This window comes from Momordica charantia (assembly GCF_013281855.1).
Source record: "Momordica charantia cultivar OHB3-1 chromosome 1 unlocalized genomic scaffold, Mcharantia_2.0 BLBB01000001.1, whole genome shotgun sequence".
Taxonomy (NCBI): Eukaryota; Viridiplantae; Streptophyta; class Magnoliopsida; order Cucurbitales; family Cucurbitaceae; genus Momordica; species Momordica charantia.
Genome location: NW_028275157.1, coordinates 8,846,562 through 8,870,765, shown reverse-complemented (window position 1 = coordinate 8,870,765; position 24,204 = coordinate 8,846,562). Strand labels below are relative to the sequence as shown.

Sequence of the window (24,204 nt, the reverse complement as noted above, 5' to 3'; positions counted from 1 at the left end):
TCTCCATGGCTACGATTTCTACATTGTCCTTGAAGGATTTGGAAACTTTAACCCAGTTGTTTGAGCTCGGATTCGCCAAGCTCGGAAGAAAGATAGGTCGGATGATCGGAAGAATCTTCTCTAAGCTGCCAAACGACCTCCTAGAACACTTGAGGAACCTGCAAAACAAGATTAGCACTCCGACGAGCAAGTTAGTTCCAATCCGATCTAACTTGCCCAGTATGTCTAGGTTTGCGTACCTGCATTTAAGACAGAAGTTTCTATTTATAGAAATTAGGCCCGACAGAAACTTTTACACACCCTAAAAATGCAACGTGTTGTCGGGATCGGAAGAGACACCGTTACGAACATCACCAAACGTCAGCTCAGCTCCTTAGGTCGCGCTCCAGCTGCCGACCTCAGTGTTTTAAGGTTAATCTCTATATTTTGTACGGATGCCAATTCAACTGTTCTTTTCAATTCTGACACGTGTCAGGTCAAAATCCATATCCAACATTGGCCCCCACTTCGGCGGGGCAGAGGTCGGCTTGACGAAGTACTCCAGCGAGGATGAGTTGAACCTACGTGTTCATACGTGACGTCATGAATTTCGTCGGCCCTAATTTCTATCTTGAGAACTTAAGCACCGCGTGGATCGCCCATCGTGGACAAATCTTGTCCGTTGATTCTCTCTCGATTGAACGATCCTCGTGCCTCTGGGCTGCTTTATAAAAAGCAGAGTTTTTTCTCATTTCACTTTTCACTTCGAAGCTTTTTGAGTACCTCGACCGTTGCCCAAGTCAGGTACTTTCTCCCTCTTCCATTAGGTAGTTTTTTAGACCTCTTCCTTAGTTCTAACCATGAGTAGTTTGTCGAGTGACTCATCGTCTGGGTCGACTAGCTCTTCAAGCTCAGATAGTGTCTTAAGAGACCAAAACTTAGCTTCTACTTCGAGAAATCCTCACGTAGATCATAGCTCGGTAAACCCTAACGTAGCTTCCACCTCAGGGAACCCTAACCTAGCTTCCACCTCAGGAAACCCCACTGCTGGCCCGGTAGTTGAGCTTCCTCCCTCAACCTGCTCGGTAGGTAGGCTAGCCGAGCTCTGTAAGACCTACCTTATCCCTGATTTTATAGAGCTCAGGGTGCCCAACGTCGACGAATACCTCGAGGACCCCCTTCCGGGCTTCATTAGTTTTTACCCCCAAATGTTTAGTAGGGGGTTAGGCTTCCACTTCATCTGTTCATAATCCAGAGGTTCCTTAGTGCGATCAACCTCGCCCCAGCTCAGCTCTCTCCCAACGGATGGTCTACCGTGCTCTGAGCTTATGTGTTGTGGTGGACCATCCAGGACGAGGACGAGGATAGGTTGATGAAAAATCAGCTTCTAGCCACCCACACAGTTAAAGCCGCCAACAAGGGGGAAGGTAGGTATTACCTCTCAGCTCGGAGGAATGTAGGTCAGCTCATTAGGAATCCCTCTTCTAATAAAAACTGGAATGAGTGTTGGTTCCTCATCTCTGGTGATTGGCTCGTGAGAAACGAAGGGGGTGAGCCGATCAGCCACGTTCTAGTAGATTTCGGAGACGTAGGTGACTGTCTTAAACAAGAGCTAGGTCCTTTTGGGTCTTCTTTCTTTCTTTCCTTTTTCCTGACAATGTTTTGTGGTGCAACTCTGCCATCTCCCGTTTTGAGGATAAACAACAAATCGTGGAAGATCGTCAAACGAGCTCAAGGTCGAAACCTTAAGTACTCTTTGTGGGGTGAGGCTCTTGTTTCAAAATCCCACCTCTTCTCTTGCGGTCTCAGCCTTCACGACCAGCCGGACGAGTTCAAGAGGCTCCCCAAACCTCGACAACGTGGGTCAAACAAGCGCAAAACTTTAGAAGGTAACCTCTGCTCGGTATGTTGGTTCATATCCTAAATGACCTCACTAACCTTGATTCCTCTTATAGGAATGGCTTCCAAGTTCCTCGCTCTAGGTAGTGGAAAACGGCAGCGTGCGTCTACGTCGGCTGCTCAACCTGCGGCACCCCAGGCTCGTCAGCGTACGAGTAGTGCTGACGCCCCTACCCCTGGCCTTGCTAACCTAGCTAAGGTTCAGGCTCTCCAAGCTCAATCTCTGCAGACCGTTGTCGGAGGTAAGGGGTCGGTAGCTTCTCTTTTGCAGAAGAAGCAAGCGAGGGAGACACTCCGATCCGAAGAAGTCACTTCCAAATCTCCACCACCCCCCATGGTAGTTGACTCGAAAGAGGGGTCCCTACTAGATCAGCAATTTGGTGACGGGTTCTGATTCTCGTTCAAGCTCGCCTTCTCCCCGCCGAGCATCCAAGATGTCACGATGAAGGTGAAGTCTTCAAACTCTCGCCAGGTGGAGCGAGCTATCCAAACGTCGGCGAACCCTGCGGAGGCGCTGAGGAAGACAATGGCTCTTGCTGCAAAGGTAGCTCTGTCTGCCCTTCTTTTTGCCTTTTCTTTCTTTTGCTCCCCTACTCTAACATCGGCCCTTTACAGCTGCACTACTATGCTTGCATGTTGCCTCTATGGTAAGTTCTGAGCTCGAGGGTCGGGACCTTAAGGAAGAGGAGACGCAGGCCTCATACGACCAGCGGGTAGTCGAGCTCGAGGCGGAGGTGGAACGAGTTTGAGCTGAGAAGGAGGCTAAGATCGACGGGTCTCGAGCCCTAATTGCTCAGGCTCATGTCGATCTTCAGAACGCCAGGGGTTGAGCTGAGACTGCAGAGAGAGGGTGGAGATGAGCTCAGCAGAACCTGGCGAGTTGGGCTTTCGTGGAGAAGAAGGCGAAGGAATTCCGCGAGTTCGACGGTCTTGCTCACGACCAGGTGGACAAGGGCTTCTATTATGCCGTCGAGAGGCTGGAGGTGGCTTGCTCGGAAGATGCCATCGCAGCTGTCGAGCAGGAGTACGAAGCTGTCTGGGTCGACTGTCCGGCCAAGGCTGGCAAGGGAGCCAAGACAACTGACGTTAACACGGGAGCTAGCAAGCCCGACGACCTTTCCGACGTAGGAGCCGGCAAGCCCAACGACCCTCTTGATGAGTAGCTTTCTCTTTCCTGCTTTCCGTTGTTTTCCTCTCACTTCTCTTTTTTAAGAAAAAATGAATGTTGTACCGAGCCGAGGGGCTCACATCAAATTTTAATCTAATGAAATTAAACTTTGCTCAGACCTGGGTTGCTCTCTCCGAAGTCTTTATACTTAGAAAATTTCAATTAAATTTCGATTTCAGAAATTTCAATTTTAGTTTTTTTTTCCTTTGACTTTCTCAAGTCTGCATTATCTCTTCCTTGCCCAACGACTTATGAACCGAGGTAACTCAGCTCGGCGGTGCGCTAAAATTAATGTGGATGACCAGGTTCTTACGAGCTGACTAGTGCTTCCAAGGTTCGAAAAATGCTACGATCTTTCTCGTTATGGTCTAGCATAGATCATACCACGTAATCTTCATTGGCCCCCATTTGACGTAGCTTGGTAGTAGTAGACGACACTAACGAATATAGTCAAATTTTGTACAAGTCATTAGAGATCGATTTTCATTAACAAATGGAATTTTACACGTCAGATTATACAAATTTTCTTTCGCCTTACTGATAATAGACTCGTAAAGGTTCAGCGTTCCATGGGTGGGGGAGTTGTCTCCCATTGAGGTCGGACAGTAGATAAGCTCTGGGGCGAACTACTTTCAAGACTCTGTAGGGGCCTTCCCAATTCGGCTCGAGGGCTTCGACATGCTGCATCACTTTCTTGAGGTTGAGGTCTCCAGGCTTGAACGTTCGGACTCTTTCCCTGGTATTGTAGTACCGAGCCATACGATTCTGGTATTCTGCTAGCTTGAGTTGGGAGTAAGACCGTTTCTCCTCGAGCAGGTCAAGATTCAGGAGGAAAGCTTCACTGTTGGTCTGTCCGTCAAAATTTTCAACTCGAAGTGTTGGCATGCCGATCTCGACGGGAATGATAGCTTCTGACCCGAAAGCTAGGCCGTACGGCGTCTCGCCTGTAGATCAACGCAGCGTAGTTCGGTAGGACCACAGTACTTCTGGTAGCTCTTCTACCCACCGACCCTTTAGGGATTCAAGTTTGGTCTTTAAGGCGCATTTGATAATCTTGTTAACAGCTTCAACTTGCCCGTTTAACTTTGGATGAGTTGGAGACGAGCTGAAGTGACGTATGCTGAGCTGTTGACAGAACTGATTAAACTGGGCACTATCGAACTGTTTGCCGTTGTCGGTAATGAGGGTGTACGGTATACCGAACTGACATACTATGCTCTTCCACACAAAACTAACGACCTTCTCCTCGGTAATGGACGCCAGGGGTTTGGCCTCTACCCACTTGGTGAAATAGTCTACTACCACCACGACATATTTCAGCTGTCCCTTCGCCTTTGGTAATGGACCGACAGATCTAGACCCCACTGAGCGAAAAGCCAAGGACTTGAGATCGGCGTCAGCATCTCCAGGGCTTGCTGCAGGACGTTCGCGAAGCGTTGGCAATTGTCACACGCCTTTGCGAACACCTTGGTGTCGCGGTCAATCGTCGGCCAATAGTAGCCTTCTCGGACGATCTTTGCAGCCATAGACCGAGCTCCACCGTGGTTTCCGCAGACTCTTTCGTGAACCTCGTGAATAACGTACCTCGCCTCCTCTGGGTCGAGGCACCGCAACAACGGTAGAGAGTATCCCCTCTTATAGAGCTTGCCCTCTTGTATTACGTAGTGAGCCGCTTGACGTCAGAGCTTCCTGGCTTGACCCAGATCTGTCGGAGTCAAACCACTGGTCAAAAAACTTCTGATCGGATCCATCCAGGTGGGCTGAGCTGACTGGACCTCCATTATTTCCGGTTGGTCGATGGACGACTTACTGACTACTTCTACTGGCACTATTCTTGATAGGTCGGTTTCATAGGTCGAGGCTAAGCGCGCCAGTGCGTCGGCATTAGAGTTTTCTGACCTCGGCACTTGTCGAATCACATAATCTTCGAATTGGGCAAGCAACTCCCGAGCTTTGGCCAGATTCCTTTCCATGCGAGCATCCTTCGCTTGGTACTCCTCGGTCACCTGATTGACGATCAGTTGCGAATCGTTGAGGATCAAAAGACGCTTCACGCCCATACCCCTTGCAACCCTTAGCCTGGCTATTAACGCCTCGTACTCGGCTTCATTATTCAAAGCTCTGAAGTTAAACCAGAGTGCATACTCGAATCGAAGGTCACCAGGGCTGAGGAGCAGCATGCCTGCCCCACAGCCCTTCTCGTTGGATGAGTCATCTACGTAAAGTGTCCATTGGTCGCGGACGTCGGCCCTCCGTCTGGCCGGAGTCAACTCGGCAACAAAGTTTGCAGTGGCCTAACCTTTCAATGTTGTTCTGGGCTCGAAGGCGATGTCATACTCACTAAGCACCAGGGCCCATTTCATTAGCCGACCTGACGTTTCGGACTTGTAGAAAATCTGCCTTAGAGTGAAGTTTGTCAAAACGACTATTTTATGAGCCTAGAAGTACGGTCGTAGATGACACGCCGACGTCACCAATGCTAGGGCTACCTTCTCAACACAAGGGTAACGAGTCTTGGCCTCGGTCATCGACTTACTTGTCTAGTAAACAGGGTTCTGTCACCCCTTCTGCTTCCCTTATAAGGACCGAGCTCACCACGTTTTCCAACACAGCCAAGTATAAGTAGAGAACGTTGCCAAGTAATGGCTTGGACAACAACGGGGTCGTGCTGAGGTACTGCTTTAGCTGCTGAAGTGTCGCTTCACAATCGTCTGTCCATTCAAACCGACCCTTTTTCCATAATGTTTGGAAGAAAGGATGGCACTTGTCGGTGGAGTGAGACACAAAGCGATTCAGAGCTGCCAGACGGCCATTCAACCTCTGAAGTTGCTTGACATTCCTCGGCGCTTCCATCTCGAGGACTACCCTTATCTTGTCCAGATTGGATTCAATTCCACATTCGTGGACCATGAATCCGAGGAATTTTCCCGACGAAACCCCAAAAGCGCACTTGCTCGGGTTGAGCTTCATCTAATACTTTCAGAGTACGTCGAAGGCCTCTGCTAGGTCGGCCAAATGCGAGCTTGTCTGCTTGCTCTTTACCAACATGTCGTCCACATATACCTCCATGTTGCGTCTGATCTGCTTGGCGAACATCTGTTGACCATTCGCTAGTAGGTTGTTCCGACGTTCTTCAGACCAAAGGGCATGACATTATAACAATACAGCCCTTGGTCGGTGACAAACGAAGTATGCTCTTGGTCGGGTGCATGCATCCGGATCTGGTTGTATCCGGAGCAGGCGTCCATGAAAGAGAGTAGCTCGTGCCCTGCGGTCGCGTCGACGAGCTGATCTATCCGAGAGAGGGGAAAACTATCTTTCGGACAAGCCTTATTAAGGCTCGTAAAGTCGATACAGACGTGTCACTTGCCGTTAGACTTTTTAACTAAAACAACATTGGAAAGCCACGTGGGGTAATAAACTTCTCTTATGAAATTAGCTTGTAATAGTTGTTCCACCTCCTTACAAATTACATTACTTCGCTCGGCGTCGACAGGCCGATGTTTTTGCCTTACAGGCCTACAATTAGGATCTACATTAAGCCTATGCAACATTATGTTTGGGTCGATACCCGACATGTCGTCATGGGACAACGCGAACACATCGGAATTCGCCTTCAAAAACCCGATGAGCTCTTCCTTCACCTCGCCCCCAGCCTGCTGCCGATGCTGACCTGCTTATCCGGCCCCGGCAAGGGGACAAGTTCTAGCTCCTCTGCTGATGTGCCGCGGTTGAGCTTTGCCTCGCCGTCATGTGGTGGTGTGGTTGTTTCAAATTCCATGACGGCTGCACAAGTGGCGGTCCCTTTCATGGCAACAGTATAGCATTCTCTCAAGGTTCTTTGCTCGCCTCAGATCGTTGCAATTTCAGTCGGAGTAGGATACTTCAAAACCTGATGATAAGTAGAGGGGACCGCCTTAAGGTCGTGAATAAGAGGTCGGCCAAGAATGGCGTTGTATGCCGAGGTTCGATCTATTATGACGAACTCAGTCACTTTGGTTACTTGATGCTCTCCTTCGTTAATGGTCACAGGGAGCGAGATGCATCCTTCCGCACTAACTGACTCCCCTGCAAAGCCAACCAATGGCATTGGGCTGTGCTTCAAGTGCCTTCTCTCCCATCCCAGAGTCGTGTAGGTAATGAAGGACAATATATTGGCCGACACCCCACCATCAACAAGAACTCTTCTGACCTTCACATGATCTATCAGGGGGGGCGATTACCAAAGCGTCGTTATGGGGCATATGCACCCCTTCACCGTCCTGCTCGTCAAATAAGATCGGCATCACGGGCTCCTTGGGGTACAAGGTACATACCTCATGCGCTGTTTCCCGGGCTAGAGGTTTTCTCTTCTGCCCTGACTGCCCCCCGCTCGGACCTCCGTGAATGGTATTTATAACTGCAGGGCGATCTTCTTTGCTTCTGGACGGCTGCGACCTTTCTCGCTTCTCTTCTCGAGTTGATCCCTCTGGCTCAGCTCGTTCTCTGCTGCCGACATATTTCTTCAAATAACCCCTCCGGATCAAATCCTGACTTGCTCATTTAGATGGAAGCGAGAGGTATCGTGGCCATGATCCTTATGGAATCGATAGTAGAGTCGTTTGTCTCGCTTTCCCGAAGGTCGGCAGAGCTTTTCCAGGGCTGCGAAACAGTGCCTCCAAGTCGGTGTCTTCGACTGCAGCGTAGATCTCAGCGATCGAGGCATTCAACGGAGTAAACTTGTCGAACTTTGGCCCGCGACGATCCGAAGGGACCCTTTCATCATGCCGGCATCTATTCTTGTCGTCATTGGCTCGCCGAGATGAACTTCGATCATCACCGCCACTTCTTGGAGGGTGGAGACTTGTGTTCTCGATCTCTACCGCTGCTGCTTCGCTTGGCTTCATTGGCCTTCCACAGATCCAGGCCATCAATATACTGACGAGCTCGGGCAAACATTTCGTTTAAAGAGGCCGGTGGGCGGCTTCCGGACTCGATTGTCAAGTTTCTGTCATTCAACCCTGTCGTGAAGTACATCATGGCGATGTCGTCGGTGCAGCTCACCACCTTGACATGCTCATCCATGAACCGAGCAATGTACTCCGTAAGGGACTCATTGTCCAGTTGCTTCACTGTTCCGAGGTGAGAAGGCGGTAACTTCAATAATTGCCTGGCTGAAAACTGGTTGACTAATAACCTCCTCAACTACTGATAACTGTCGATTGACCTCGACTTCAGCTGTCGGTACCATAGTCTCACCGAGGCTGCCAGTGCTATCTGAAATGCTCGGCATTTTATGACGTCGCTCGCGGCCAAAAAATCCATCTTTCCTTCGAACATCTCTACATACGAGACTGGATCCCCAGACCCATCATACGAGCTCATGATTGGGGCTTTGAACCTCAGTGGGATGGGCGCGTCCAGGATCGCTTGGGAGAAAGGCGGCTCTTCCTACTCGACCGCTCGGTGTGGATCCAAGGGATTGCACTGCCGCTTGAGGTCTCCTATCTCCTTCTGAAACTGATCTCGGAGAAGGTCCACCTCGGATTAGAACGAGTGATCGCCCTAGTTGGACCTCTGTCGATCATCTACTTTCAGGCTTGTTTCTCTTGGCGAGTTGGCCTGGTACTCCTTAACCTCTGGTACCATCCACCGACGTCTCGATGGCCATCGCCTCGGCCCTGGCGGGCGCTGTAGTTGTTGAGCGACGCCTGATGGGTCCGAGGCAGCAAAACTTTTGGGCGTTGGCTTTCCCTTTCGTTGTCTTGCTGAGGGTGGCCTCATGTCTGTCTCCCCGGGGTACCACACAACCCCGAGCGTTGAAGCCTTCGTGAGAACGCTCAAGCTCGAGTCTCCCTGTCATGCTGGAACTGATACTCTGTCCTTCTGGTAGGGTGCATCGGCCCCTTTTCCCTGGTAGGACCCCTGGAGGCGGAGGAATCTGACACTTTGCTTCCCCTCTCAACTGCTTCTAACAGCGCCTTGACCTCTGTCAGCTCGGCAATTACATTTACTACTACGACGGGATCCACACCTACATCAGTATTTGCCTCGGAACACGCACCCGTGTTCCCCCAGCTACGGAGACAAGGAACACGCGGTGGCAGCCCGTTCCTCTGGAGTTGGAGCAGTGGAAACTACTCTGAGGCGAGGTTGAAGTCCCGAGCTACTATGGGATCCGATGTGACAGGCTGACCTCCACTCTCTTTGACGACACCTGCCAGGGGCTGACGCCCGGCGACCGGAGTTCCCGCCACCTGAGAATACGTGCAACAAGGATGGGCATTGAGAGTGGTGGCATCCCCCCTTGGAGAGCGGATCGGCGAGAGCTGAGAACGTGACTGCTGGGAGCGGGTTTGGGCCATTAGCTCAAATTGCAGAAGCGAGACTAACTTTCAAATATGTCGTCCCCATAGACGGCACTAAATGTTTGAGCTCGAATTCGGCAAGCTCGGAAGAAAGATAGGTCGGAGTGATCGGAAGGATCTTCCTTGAGCTGCCAAACGACCTCCCAGAACACTTGAAGAACCTGCAAAACAAGGTTAGCACTCCAACAAGAACTTAGTTCCAATCTGATCTAACTTGTCGAGTATATCTAGGTTTGCGTACCTTGCATTTAAGACAAGAGTTTCTATTTATAGAAACTAGGCCCGACAGGAACTCTAACACACCCTAAAAATGCGGCATGTTGTCAAGTTCGGAAGAGACACCATTACGGACATCACCAAAGGTCAGTTCGGCTCCTTAGGTTGCGTTCCAACTGCCGACCTCAATGTTTTAAGGTTAATCTCTATATTTTGCACGGATGTCAATTCAACTGTTCTTTTCAATTCTAGTAATTGATATCACCCATCAATGCCTAGGCTGTGATTCGATTCATCGCCGATAATGCCCAGGTAATAAATCTAAAAAGTTAAAAATAATAAAATGAATAACTTTAGAATATAGAAACTAAATAAAAACTAGCTCAATCAAATTAGTAATTTACACAGATCTTTCACAAGTTATTTTAAGTGCTGAGGGTATTTTCATAATCACACTTACAAAAGTAAAAGGGGCTAGAAATACTTAAAATTTAAAAAGAGGTCAAAACTCTAACAAAAATACTTGAGGGGTCAAAAATGCTAATTTTCCCCTAAAACCCTTCCAACATCTCATTTTGAGGGACAAGTCAACTCTTTAAATGAGTTCATTTTTCCTAATAACCCACCAAATCCTTGCATGATAAATTAATTTAGTCATTAGTTACTCAAATTTAGCATATAACAATTTAGTCGAAGTTTAAAGTTTCGCAACAATGTAGTCCCTATTAATTTAATCCCCATTGAATAAATTTTAATTAAATTTGGTATATATGTAGATTGAAAGAAATTAAAAAAATTAAATCGTAATATGATTAAAAATTGACACTTAATTTTGATGAGAATTGATGAGAATTTTTGTAAGAAGGACTAAATTGTTAGAAATTCTAACTACAAAGACTAAATTATAACATGTTAAAATTCAGAGACTAAATTGTTATCGATATGAATATACAGGAATAAAATCCTTACTTTGATTAAAGTAGTGACCAAATGTGTTTTTTCACCTACTATGATCCAATTGTTACGGCTAAAACTCAAACGATCATCAAATATAATGAATTAACAAGAACTTTATTTCATTTCCATACAAGTTTATGTCTTCTTAAACATAGATAAGTAGAGTTCATGTTTGAATAATTAACAAGCGAATCAGATCGGTACATCTTTATCTCTACTTCTGAAAATCTCAACACCTAAGTAGTCAATTGGTCCACCAAGATCAAGATCAGGCTTCGCAACTTTCACCCGAACCGCTGTTATTCGACCATACTCGATCATTATTTTCGAAGAAATTTCCTCAGCAACTGATTCCAGAAGATCGTGTGATGGTCCAGTCATAACTTCCTTTGCTATGCTGTTGTTCAAAACAAAAAACCTCTCAGAAACACAACACATAATAACATGCTATTTGTTTAAGTTCATTTTCTATTACTTTTCAAAATTAGGCTAAATATATTTAATTTCCAGTATTTTTTCAATTTAGTCCCGGTTATTTAAACAGTTTCAATTTAGCCCTTCATGTTTCTAACATTTTTCAATTCAGTCCTTCATCCTTGGTAAATGTTAAAATTAGCTCTGGACAAATTTACTTGACATAATCCTATTGTAGTCAAAACTTCATTACATATTTGATGATACCGAGGCCACACATTTTACATATTCAGTATGACTAAGAGCATGTTGCAAGTGTTGGAATGGGCACTTAAAGGGTCCGTTTGGTAACATTCCCATTTCTTGTTTCTCGTTTCCAATTTTCTAAAGAAATCTAAGCATTTTGCAACTAACTATGTTTCTTGTTTCTCCTTTTTTGGAAACATTCTCAAAATTGTATAGAAATTCTGAAAACAACCGAAACATGTTTCTTCCTTCCTGTTCCCATTTCCAATTTGTTCCAAAACATAAATAAAAATATTTTTTTTATCGTACTGGATTTCATAGATGTTAGGATATGCAATTCATTTTTTCTTTATTAAAAATGAAAAAACGGAAACAAGAAACAGGAATGTTACCAAACGGGCCGTAATATACTACGTTTTCACGCATTGTATAGAATGCAAATATAGATAGCTTGCTTTCTGCTTCCTAAACAACATTCTTTCAGAACTTATTCAATCTCCACTTCAGATTAATGCCCAACTTAACAGACATATGATAATACACATTAGAAATCATAACAGAAGAGGCTTAAATAAAGTAAAGTACTCACCGATAAATAGCAGTGTAGCTTACAGTATCAGTCAAGTCATCAGATTTTCCAGCTGCCCGGAGATCCAACCAAGCATCCAAATCCACCAAAAACATTTGTCCCATTTCCTTTTCTCTAAGATGCACCCCATGATAACCTTTAAACTTCAGACCCCTTAATATGAGTCTATCCCCTTTTTTAATCTTAAAATTGTCTGATCTTGTTTCTGCTGAGGTACTAATAATGTCAACTTTATTATCAGCCATGCAACCACTGAAACAAAGCCAGAAAATGGGGAAAAATGAATAAGGATTCAACCAAGCAAGATAGAGCAATAGTAACTGAAATGAGAACAAAGAACAAGTTCTACAGAGAAAAGCAAAGAAAATTTCCCACCCATTAAAGTTTCCAATTCACAAATTCTCAAAAATCGCAAAGAAAAATTTCTACAGAGTAAAGGAAAGAAAATTTATGGGGTTTGTGGTTTAAAAGAAACAACAAGATTTTTAGAGGGATAGAGGGATGAGGAGGTGTGGGACCTAGTTTGGTTCATGTCTCCCTTTCAGCCTCGGTGTCAAAGGTTTATTGAAATTACTCTTTAGGCTTGATCTTGCTTGATTTGAACCTGCTCCATTAATTTGTTTCCTTTTGTTGGACTAGTTTTTTGTATGCCCCTTTGTATTCTTTCATTTTTCTCGATGAAAGTTCAGCTTATATTCCAGAAAAAAACGTCAGTAATCTTCTCACACCCCACGCTCAAGCTACTATTTGGGCATTCTAGTTCCATATACAGCACTGCAGCAATTAGGCATTCGAGTTTCACAAAGTCCCTGCCCCTTTGCATCAAACATGCACATAACTTTCCACAACTTTTCTAGATCTCATGACACAACATTCTGCCGTACTTTCTACTATCATGCTCACAACAAGTAACCAAAACTAGCATTAATTAACCCACAACATTCCAGCATGCTATGAGAACATATTCTCATAATTACAGTAAACATACAAGCCCTAAACAATATCAGCATGCACTCTTCCATTCAAAATTAATATCAAACACATCCAACTAATTCATATTAGAACAAAGGACTAATATCAAGAGCTGCAGAAAGGAACACAAGGATACAAACGAATACAAGCAAATAACATAAACCAAACAACCTCCTCAAACAACAGAGACAAATCTCGGGTTGCGCCGCCGCTTGTAGGCCTCGCCGTCGCGTCACCGGAGAGAGTAGCCTGTATCCGTCAACAGGGAGTGCGCCGCCGTTCTCGAAGGGAGGGGGAAAGGTCGCCGGGTCGGAGCCGCCGTGGATTTGTCACCGCACAGCCGCGCTCGCCGTTCTCGAAGGTAGGAAGATCGTTATGAGGCTGAACAAAGAGAGTGAGTGATAGAGAAAGAAGGGCTATCGGTGAAGGTGCAATTACGAAAATACCCTTCAGAAATAGTTTAGGGACAAATTGGACCTTGATGGTTCTACTCGAAAAACCGTAATGGACGATTGAAATACCGTAACGGACGATTGAAATATGGCAAAAATATTTAGTAAAATTAGTAAAATAGTAACCCCATGTAGCTTTTTTAAATATATTATTTAAATTTCTCAAAAAAGAAAATGTATATATAGTACTTAAAAAAATGAAAGTCCAATTTTAAAATGACAACTGATATACATTTGTAATATATATAATATATGTATGTAATATACTACAATATATAGATGATATACACTGAGTGTCTGATATGCTATTGATATGAGGAGTATCTGATACACTACTGATATGAGTGAAAATTTATGCTATATTTGAAAACTTTAGAAAACATGTGACATATTTTGAAATACATAAAAGATTTTTGCTACCCACTGCAATTTCTCTAAATAAAAAATTACTAAAAGTAAGTCATCAGTTTAATTCAGTAGTAATTGGCACCGGATCAAATTCAAATCTGCTTTTAGTAGTAAAAAAAAAATTTGATTCCAACCAATTTTTTTTACTTTGTCTTTTACCTGACACTCATTCTTGGTGAACATTTAGTCAAGATTCATGCAATATCGGTTGAAATTGCTTAAAGGTCCAAGATTCATTTGATTTCAATCGATATTGCATAGATCTTGAACAAAATTAGATTCATTCGATTTCAACCGATATTGCATGAATCTTGAACAAAATTTATTAAAGAATTGTCATCTTATGATATGCATCTAGATTTGAAAAGAATATAAGAAACGTTTGGGTTTTCAATGTAAAAGATTCATTGGAAGTTAAATGTTGTATTTAATGAATGAGGGCAAAATTGTAAAATTATAGATAAAATGACGTCACTAGAGATTTTAAACTTATTTTTGATGTGGGTCAATTTTCTAAGAGCAACAAAATTTTTAGTCATTTTTTATAATTACCCAATAAAGAAAGATGAGGCCAAGGGATTGGGTTGATGATGTAAGGGTGGGATTTGATTTGATTCTCATAAATAATATTTCAATTTAAAACACAAATAAAATAAAAAAAATATACAAACAATTATGATTTTGATGATAACGTTTATTTTTTTATACGCGTGAGTGTCCGGATTAACTTATGTGCACCTCGACTAATTTCACGGGACAACCGTCTGACCCTACAATTTAGTGTCAAGAAACACATAACAATTACTAATTCTTAAGGTAGATGGCCATTATGGATTGGAACTCATTCACTCCTAATTAACTCTAGTCCCTTTGGACCAATGAGATAATTTTGTTGATAATTAACCGTAGGTTACTTTCCCCAAGTTAGGTTAATCTACTTAACCTTGGTTTTAATACCGCTATGTTAAATCTATCTCTAAAATTATCAAATGTTAACCTAACGTGATTCACCCATTTTTAATACAACCCGTTCTTTTTTATTCGAAAAAATTTCTACTTGATAAATAAAACTTAGGCAATTTAGCCTTTACAAATACTTTAAAAGAAACGTTTAACTCATCATCTTCTCTACTATATCTAAAAAACATGTCAAATAGAAAATGGTGTAATCTCGTCCTAATAACAATGTATACATGCGCTATTAAAAAAGAAAAAGAAAACAATATATACATGTTGAGAGATTTAATAAAATCTTTTAGTACAATATATGGGTGTGGTGATCGAACATCAACCTCTTAGTTTGAGATATATGTCAATTAGTGCTGAGCTATGTTCGTTTTGGCCATAAATTTCAAATTGAAGATAAGCTAGAACAATAGGATATATAATGGAAATTTAACCTCTTATTTTAAGATTTATCTTTATTACTTGATAATTAATTAAAAGAAGATATGATAATATGTTAAATAAATATTATTAATTTAGTCTAAACTTCTAATTTTAAATATTTAGAATAGTAACGTTTTATTGTTTTTTACGTATCTAAACTATAATATTTATAAAATAAATTAAAGTTATTAATTAAATTGTATGTTAGAAATATATTATTAAGCCAAAGTTGATAAAATTTGCGTTAGACATATCAGTTGGCACAAAAAGAGAGACATCCTCTCAAGAAAGTGCTGGTTTAGTTCATTTTGGTCCATGTATTTTCAAAATGTTCGTTTTGATTTCTGTACTTTTAACTTTGGTTCATTTTAGTACTTTCACAATGTTCATTTTGGTCCCTTTAATTTTGTTCTTAATCTCAATTTTTCTATCACAATTTCATTACAATGCTACAATTAAATATATTTCTTGAAAGGTAAACATTACTTTATACTAAAGAGTTTCTTATGTGTAAAACCTTGCAAAGAGAGACTAAATGATAACTTTTTAAAAGTATATGGATCAAAATGAACCTTTTCAAAGTATAAAAACTAAAATGAACCAAAGTTGAAAGTACACAAATTAAAACGAACATTTTGAAAGTAGAGGGGACCAAAATGAACTAAAGCTAAGAGTACAAGGACCAAACTAATATTTTGATAAATAGATTGATATATTAACTTTAATAAATTGAAAGAGTATGATGAATGGATGGATGTAATGACCTTATTTTAAGGAAAATTAGGTTGGAAGTTAAATAATGTTCTACCAACAAATTAAATTATCAAAAAAAAAAAAAAAAAAAAGCCAATAACTCAATGGATGAGGGACATTCTATCGTTTCAAAAGTTTTGGTCTGATCTTGCACCCTGTAATTGTTGAACGAAAAAAATGTCCTTTCTCCTAGACTCCTCTTTTACCTATGATATTGTACCATTACAAGTAAATCGACCTCCATGCAAGAATGAAAATATCCACCTGATGTCAATATATCCCCCGATATATCTATAAATAGGAAGGTTTGAGATCGATATTTAAGATCAACCAATATCTTCTATATCTCATATAAGTATCCACTAAAAATGAAAAATATTGTCAGTTAATCACCAATATGAATATGAATGCAAATAATAAGATGTATAATTTATTTAAGAAATGAAGTCGTGATAGTTTAGTTGGCTGGGGACCTAAAGGAATATCCTTGAAATATTAGGTTAAGTCACATGGAACGCAACTCTATCAAATAATGACTCCAAGTATAGAGGCATATAAAAACCAAAGGCCGTCGTTGTGTTATTTGAAATCACATCTTTTGTTCAAAAGTTTTCCATTTCAAATAGGTTGGATTTAAAAAGATTTGAAATTAAAATATATAAGGTTCCAAATTTACCATATTTTATAGGAGAAAAATACATCTTCCATTTCTTTTAATTTATTTACATCACTCCATCTTAATTTATTTACATCACTCCATCTTACGCTCATATAATTATTTTCTGATTTTCTTTTACTCAAAATATCAAGCATACTACTATTTTGCCTTTCTACATGCATCCTTTCAATCAAAATCAAAATCAAAATCAAAATCTAAGTTGACATAGCCATGGATATTTTCCTATAACAGGCTCATGAAGAATGTCTATGGACAGCTGTGGAAGCAACATTCCAAATTAAGCTAACAATTTCGAAAAAAGAAAAGTATGAGGTTGGTTTTTTTGCAATCCCCAATTGTTATATGGTTCTCAGGTTTATATCATACCACTTTAGAATAAAAAAATATGAGACAAATTTTCACTGAAACCAGCAAAAAAATGTAGTTGTTCTTGTTGTAATTGTAAGAGAAACTTAATATGATACAAAATTGGGATAGGGAGAATACAATCTTACTTTGTCTGATTACCATAACTGAGAACTTCAGAAGGAAAATACTCATACAAACCCCTCCACTTCACAACTAACAAAAATGTGGGGGCGCTGTCGAGTTCTTAGTCAAACGACGCTAGTTAGATCTTCGAGTTCTAGGATGGTGTCTGCTTTTGCAATTAACCTGCCATGGCAAATGAAGTGCAGCTGGTTGAAATTCATCAGGCTAGTGCACTCTCGACGTATTGCAGTGCCTTTTGCTTCACCGATTCGATCCGTCCTTCATCACCAACAGACTTTTCATATTCCAGATATTTTTTGAATAAGAACTGCAAACACACAAGATTGAAGCTTAGCCAAAAGCCAAATATGGTTTAAATCTCATTGGTCCCTAATAGAACTTTTAGATTTATTCTATTTTAGTTTTTAAGAAAAAGAGACCTTCTAATCCTTGTCTATATTTTGTTGACTTGAAAATTTTGTATTAATATGCTAATGGCATGTATTGCAGCCACAGAGATGGGCTAATAGCAAATTAATAATAGGACCAACTTGGTTAGCTTTTGAATGTTTCGGGACTAAACTTAAGATTTTGAAAGTATAGAGACCAAAATGGTTATTCTCGATAAATTCAAAGACATTAATATGGCACAGACAGGCCCAGGGAGGGCATAGACAACTATACACACCTTCATCTTCTTGGTAGCAAGAGATAAACTAGTTGCCCTCTCAAACAGAGCACGTATCATATCAGCATCACCAATCCGAATTTCCTGGAAAATTGGCAGATAAATACTATAAGAATTTGCCCTTCCACTTTAAGAGATTAAGAACTTATTCAGTAAAAATAGTTTACTTGATCAAGATAGATGCTCCACAAGTCCGTTCTCTTTGGGTACTCTCGAAGAATTCCTTCAAACATTGACCGACCTCGATCTGCCACCCCACATTTGAATTCAAGAATAGCTGTTTGTGAGATAAATTTAATGTGCTTACGTCGTGGAAGGCTTAGTAGTGCACGGTTTACGATTGATTGAACTTCATCTTGTCCGTTCTTTAACAAACTCTGGATTCGCCTTAGCCAAACCTGGGTAAAAAGACAATTAGAGAACTTTGATAGTTTGATTAGTGTGTTTGACATGGCATCCTAAATGATTTTGTACGATTATAAGTTTCTTTTTTAATATGCAATGTTTGGTGACAAACAAAAAGCACGATTAAAATACCATTGATTTAAAAACACTTTTTTTTAAGAACTTGATAGATGATTCTCAAAAGTGATTTTAAAGTATGCAGTCAAGGAAAAAAAACAATTTTGAGTTAATGTGAACCAAACAAATTTGTAAATAAAAGCACCTAAAAGAAAGTAGCCAAACACTCAAGTGTTCTAATTAAAAACACTTTTATTAAAAGTGTTCAAGGAGAAATACTTTCTAAAAGAAGTCCTTTTAAGTTTGAAAAGGTATGCTAAACTCAGGCATCATTAGTCCCATGGATCCATACATCTCGACCGAAAAGAATCAACAAGAAAAATATGAATAGAAACTAATCGATTTGTTTCTCAAAACAAAGGAAAGAAAAAAGAAACGACACAACATATCAACTAAGCACCCTAACTATACGAAGATAATTATGGTAAAAAATAGTTAATTACCTTGCAAGAATGTTTGAACCTCTTGATCATCTTGTCCAGGAGCTCCTCTGACAACTTATGTTGCTCTGTCCTCTCATACATTCCCAGCAACGCTAAATGAACCTTCTTAGGATCATTACACTGCAACGCTCGTTGAAAAATTTTGGTTACAGCATCCTGTAGAAAAAATCAAATAAAATACCGAAGATTCAGTTATTTGTGAAAGAGCATGCCAGCAAAAACTTGGGTTGTTATTTGTGAAAGAGCAATGCCAGCAAAAACTTGGGTTCTAAGTGGAATGAAGAAGTAGCTATCTATTTCTATTACCCCTGGAGGATTTCCATATTCGTTTTCCAGATTAAAGTAAGCCAACCAGACATTAAGCTTCTCATTCTCTTCCCGAATATTGATTGTCCTCAAAGCCCTTCACAGATAGAATAACAAAAATTAATAGTATCAATAATCTCGATGACGATAGTGACCACAAGAACATTTATCATCTATTACATAAGACACATAAAAATAATAATAATGTTGCATGAATTTAAAGAGAAATGTATTTTTTTTTTCATTTCCCATAATCCATGATGTGTGGTTTACGCTAATGATCCTCTATAACCAGAGCTCGTTGCCTAGGCTGAGCAACATTGTGACCAACACAGGACTTGTAACTTGAGACCTCAAGGTAGGTGGTACCACAAAACCCCAAGATTTTACCAATGCGCTATCCCCACCCAGGGAACAAGGAGAAAGATTTTATTTGTGCATAATGATTATATAATACAAATCAAACAAATTTTGGCTACTTGCTTCATTTTGCAGAATTTAAACTCAAAAAATATATTGGTTTCAGTATTACCTCTCAGCTATTGCACGGGCTTTCTCCACATCAGCCATAGATAGCATGAATGCCATATACTTTATCCAAACAAAACTGCTGTTAGGAGAGCTTCTGACCAATTTTTCAAATTCATCAGCAGTAGTTGGCACATTATTCTGCAATAATCTTTCCTCAGCAGCCCTCACCTCTTTTTCCCTGCAGGAATTCGAAACATGAAAGACCAACAAGGATAAAGAAAAATGTTCTACAATTATGAAAGAGATGTATTACCTTTCTTCTTTAGCTTTTTTCTTCTCTCGTCTGTCCTTTTCCCTTGGAGAGTCTGCAACACTCACCAACTCTTTATTTTCGCACCGTAAACCATCCATATCAGTTTCATCTACATCATCAAGATTGACCTCAAGTGGAGGAACAAAAGCCCTTGATTCTGCTAGACTAAGTGGCTGTTCAGGCTCAACACTGTCCAATTCAATATCCATATTCTGGAACATGGTTGAACTGCTATCTAGATGCATTGGCAGTCTAATATCACCAATAAGATCATCGTCATCAGTGACATCGTCATGCTCTTGTTCCACATGCGTATAAATTTCACTGCTTTCTCCTATGTATGAACTCTTCATTCCCAGAGCAATTCTATGTCTTTTCTCATCCACCTTGAAATAAAGGTTTGAGGACAACAATAAATATTACAAAACACAAGATGTGGATAATGGAAAATTCAGTTTTCAGAAGAGCTGGATAAAACTTTATCTAAGACAAAGACAATATTTGCGTAATCTGAGAATGAATAATTAAAAAAGCCCATAATGCATTGAATCATAGGTTAAACATTTGCGTAATATTAATGGAAATCAATAATTAGACCAAATCTGTTGCTTCCAAGTATAAAAAGATGTCAAAAGGAAGGGCTTTGTCATTAATGACCCTAATGTTCCTCTCCAACCATAAGTTCCAAAGAAATGCCCGAACAAACTGTACCCATAGAGTTGCTCTTTCCTTCTTGGAAGAGTGTCTCGCCAAAACTTGATCAAGAAAGGTTGATGACTTCTTGTGGAGGGCTGTCTTCCATCCAAATGCAGTGAGGAGATGGTTCCAAAAACAAGATGCCTATTTGGCCTTTTGTATATTTCATACCATCAATGAAATATTGTTTCTCATCAGAAAAAAAAAATCCATTGGTGCTATACTAGAACAGGAAACATACTTTCACTTGTATATTCATAAAAGAAGATGAAGGCAGTTCCTTTACGGTCAGGGTCAATATGTACCTTTAGTACTTTTGCTTTCACTTTGTCCCCAGCATGGTATCTAAATTCTAGATTATCAATACGATCGTCTGAAACTTCTGACGCATGACACAGCCCAACCTATAAAATGCAAATAATCAGGTCAAATGAAGTGAATGTGAATTGTGTTGAAAAGAAAATACCCAGTTAATAATTCATTATTATACATGCAAATTTGTTCAAAGTTCAAGATACAATCCAATAAGGCTAACTCCAAAGAGATGATTTGAAATTGCCAACAAAAATCAGCTTTATATTGAACGTAAACATATTTTAAACAACGAAGAAACACTTCAGCACTGTTTGATGTTTAGTCAACTTGAATTAGCACCAGATAAAGTAGATCCTCACCACATCCGAATCATCAATGGTGATAAACAAACCAAATGACTCCACCCGTTTAATCTTTCCAGATATAACTTCTCCAGCAGAAAAACTTCTTAAATCATAATTATTTGCTCTCAATGCACCATTTTTAGTCACCGACTTCAGGGTGACTTCAACTCGCTTTGACAAAGGCTCCAAAGACAATATCCTGCATTTTGGGTTCTTAGTTTCTCTTAAAGACTAGAACGGTAAGAAAAACATGTCACAATAAGTTAAATTTGTTTTACCTTCCACGGACATGTTTTCCGATGGGGAACTCCTTCTCAGGATCATCAATATATCCGTCAGATAAATTAGATAGGAGGATTTTTGCCTCCAAGCACCGCGCGAGCAAAATGAAGCATCCTTTCGGAGAAACATTTTTCACATAACCCTATCAAATCCACACACATAGCAATAGGAACTTAGGCAAGATTCCAAAGAGTATAAATAAAATCACTGCAACTAAAAACTTCAATTAAAACTGTCCCTCCTTGTAATGTGTAACAATAAAAAGAAACAGAAGACTATACATTTTTAATAAATCATTTTCTCTGAATCATCTAAGCAAAAACATCACACATATGGTATATAGACATTCAAAAACCAAAAACCAAGCAAAAAAAGGAAAGATAAAACAACTAGGCCAGCTATCCTTGATATAATGACTGAACAAGAAAAACATAGAAAATACAGCGACAAGAGCTAAAGAGAGAAGAAATATCTGACAAATCAGACAAACTGCGTGTAGGCATGATGGCCAAACTTCCAGCCCAACACTCCAACGAGTGGAGATGGACAAAAAAGGAATCCACACTAGGGTTAAACACTAGACTATAGTCACTTGCTATCCTTTCTTCAAAATTGTACTCATTTCCAAATTGAAATCTATTAGATTAAGTGAAAATTACTGATTTCCAAATGAAGAGTCCAATACATGACCTGGAGAAGGATAAAACTACAGCACGTGTAGGGAATAATACATTTAAACCCACAATAAAATTAAAATATAGTATATTTATGTAAAAAATACCAAAAGAAACACAACTTCATGTCGAGCATATGTTTACAAAAAATTATACCTGAACCTCCATATTGGGATGAAGATCTTCTATCTTCTCCACTCGTTGGGAAGAAATATTTCTGGAAAAGAGTTAAGTAATATGGATGATGTCTTTTGCTTAGTAACAATAACAGAAATAACAACATAAAAAAAAAAAAAAAAAAACCATAGCTTGTGCGGTTTTAGAGCAAGAGCAACTACGTAGGATATAATAATAATTACAAATAAATATACTTCCCACATATACGAGTATAGAATAATCAAATCCAGAAATACTGTTCTCATTAAAATAGAACATTCTAACCGTACTAATAACTCTTAGAATAACTACTACAGTATTAAATAGCCAGAAAATTTTTAGTTTGAAATTTTGAATTGGTTTTACAATCCAATAGCTCATGTGTTCCTTAGATGAATGATGGAACCAAGGAAAGCTTATCAAACCAACGATCGAACCAAGACAATTCAAATGATAATAAATCCAAAAGAAATGTCATGTTCCATGCCCTCAGAGAATGGGACTAGATAGATATTAATCCATGTAATAAACAAGATGCCAAAGTAGAAAGAACATGTATATCAATGGAAAGTCAAGAAATCATTTTGCATGCTTCTGATTTTTGTTTCAAAACTACCTCAGTATTTCAAACGACAAGATATCTAAGGAATTCCACGTTCAATGCTCAATGATGAATAGTGCTAATACAATGCAAGATGACCAACAATCAGGAAAGTATGAATAATACATATATTAGTATTAATTCAAGAAATCATTAAGCATTCCCTTTATTTTTCTTTCCAAATTACATTCATTTCTTGTATTTCCTCGTGATCCAACAGGAATGAAGCCAAAAGTGAAAATAATAGATAAAGTTATTTTTTCCAGAAATATTATGCTCCCACTGATCTTAAAAGCTTAAAAAGAGTTAAACTGAAAGATACAGGAGTGAATTTGTTACAAAAGAAAAGGTGCTTATATTCAGAAAGCATTGATCAAATTAAATAAATAGATGCAGACCACCATAGATGCTTTATTCAAAATCTACTCAAGATATGTATTCATGTCGTATCCAATTCCAAGATAAGAATTATATAATCATGTTATCAACACCGAAGATGATATCCAAAATACTAAACTAGAAGAACTTACTCATGGTTACTGTGTTCTACATTGTTCTGATAGAGGAGGCCAGCTGAAGATCGTAGTGACAAATCAATATGTGTTGTACCTTTAACTGAATGGGCAATTTCTATAACCTTGCACTTGATAAATTGTCCTTCACTATATCCAGACAACGGATCAGGCACCAAACTGTCAGTAATTTCTGTATAATGAACCCTGCCAGACATATGGGGACCAATTTGAACAAGCAGCCCACCAACACCTGGAAGTACTTTTGATATTCTTCCACCAACAATGTCTCCTTCATTGAAATGACATGCGACTTTCTTACTTATAATTTCCGTCGGCAAATTACTTATCTTAAAATTTTCTTGATCAATTCTTCCTCTTGGGGTGGTAGATAAATGACGCAAAACCAACCGTAAGATTTTTTTCTCGCCATTAATGTTAGATATGTGACCAGAAACAGCCCTTCCAACATTGAAGCGCTTGGAAAACTCTTGAAGTTCAGTAGGCTCGCAAGAACTATCAAGAATAAATAGTTGGGCAGTCACTTCTCGAGTAACAGCTAACCAAGCCCACTCACCACTGACATTGCAAACATAGCCAGTGATTCGTTGTCCAATTGAAAACCCCAAATCTTCATTTGTAATCTCACTTACCACACCACTGGAATCTGGTTTCATATCACACATTAGAAATTTCATTGTCAATTTTACTCAAGTTGGAGAAAGTAAATGCTATTAATAAATGCACATTAACACCTGAAAAATAGGAAAATAAGTAAGACTGGAAATATATTTCTGAGACAACAAACAAATAAAGCAACCTATTAGGGAACCTGAAAAAAGTACCACATTTAAATCAAAGGAATTTGTTCCATAGGCAGAGTTCATAAGAAGAAAATGATTACCCGAGCTTAGTCACGAAATCAAACATGTAATACAGCAC

General features: G+C 40.0%; 3 protein-coding genes across 5 annotated transcripts in view; all 3 read right to left on the bottom strand.

The window, feature by feature from the left end:
* Positions 1 to 3,580: 3,580 nt before the first annotated feature.
* On the bottom strand, positions 3,581 to 4,572 carry LOC111023017 (uncharacterized). Its single transcript, XM_022300357.1, has 2 exons — positions 4,407 to 4,572; positions 3,581 to 3,990 (listed from the first exon to the last, which is right to left on the bottom strand). Exons 1-2 carry the CDS (start codon positions 4,570 to 4,572, stop codon positions 3,581 to 3,583), a joined length of 576 nt encoding a protein of 191 aa, XP_022156049.1.
* A 6,087-nt stretch (positions 4,573 to 10,659) lies between these two features.
* LOC111023005 (dihydroneopterin aldolase 2) lies at positions 10,660 to 13,177 on the bottom strand. Of its 2 annotated transcripts, none has more exons than XM_022300340.2 (3): positions 12,959 to 13,177; positions 11,816 to 12,067; positions 10,660 to 10,963 (listed from the first exon to the last, which is right to left on the bottom strand). In XM_022300340.2, exons 2-3 carry the CDS (start codon positions 12,058 to 12,060, stop codon positions 10,759 to 10,761), a joined length of 450 nt encoding a protein of 149 aa, XP_022156032.1. In that variant the 5' UTR covers positions 12,061 to 12,067; positions 12,959 to 13,177; the 3' UTR covers positions 10,660 to 10,758. The 2 variants fall into 2 exon arrangements, with proteins under 2 accessions (XP_022156032.1, XP_087979231.1); XM_088123105.1 differs by lacking the exon at positions 12,959 to 13,177 and adding an exon at positions 12,191 to 12,898.
* Positions 13,178 to 16,844: 3,667 nt separating this feature from the next.
* LOC111023013 (RIBOSOMAL RNA PROCESSING 5) overlaps positions 16,845 to 24,204 on the bottom strand; it is a 47,636-nt gene continuing 40,276 nt past the window's right edge. For both annotated transcript variants that reach the window (XM_022300351.2, XM_022300352.2), the window contains exons 30-41: positions 23,281 to 23,929; positions 22,150 to 22,210; positions 21,316 to 21,461; positions 21,053 to 21,236; positions 20,684 to 20,782; positions 19,683 to 20,068; positions 19,431 to 19,607; positions 18,899 to 18,995; positions 18,593 to 18,748; positions 17,795 to 18,025; positions 17,628 to 17,711; positions 16,845 to 17,267 (exon numbers count right to left, since the gene is read on the bottom strand). In XM_022300351.2, coding sequence (XP_022156043.1) covers positions 17,160 to 17,267; positions 17,628 to 17,711; positions 17,795 to 18,025; positions 18,593 to 18,748; positions 18,899 to 18,995; positions 19,431 to 19,607; positions 19,683 to 20,068; positions 20,684 to 20,782; positions 21,053 to 21,236; positions 21,316 to 21,461; positions 22,150 to 22,210; positions 23,281 to 23,929 — 2,378 coding nt within the window. In that variant the 3' untranslated portion in view covers positions 16,845 to 17,159. The remainder of the gene's footprint in view (positions 17,268 to 17,627; positions 17,712 to 17,794; positions 18,026 to 18,592; positions 18,749 to 18,898; positions 18,996 to 19,430; positions 19,608 to 19,682; positions 20,069 to 20,683; positions 20,783 to 21,052; positions 21,237 to 21,315; positions 21,462 to 22,149; positions 22,211 to 23,280; positions 23,930 to 24,204) is intronic.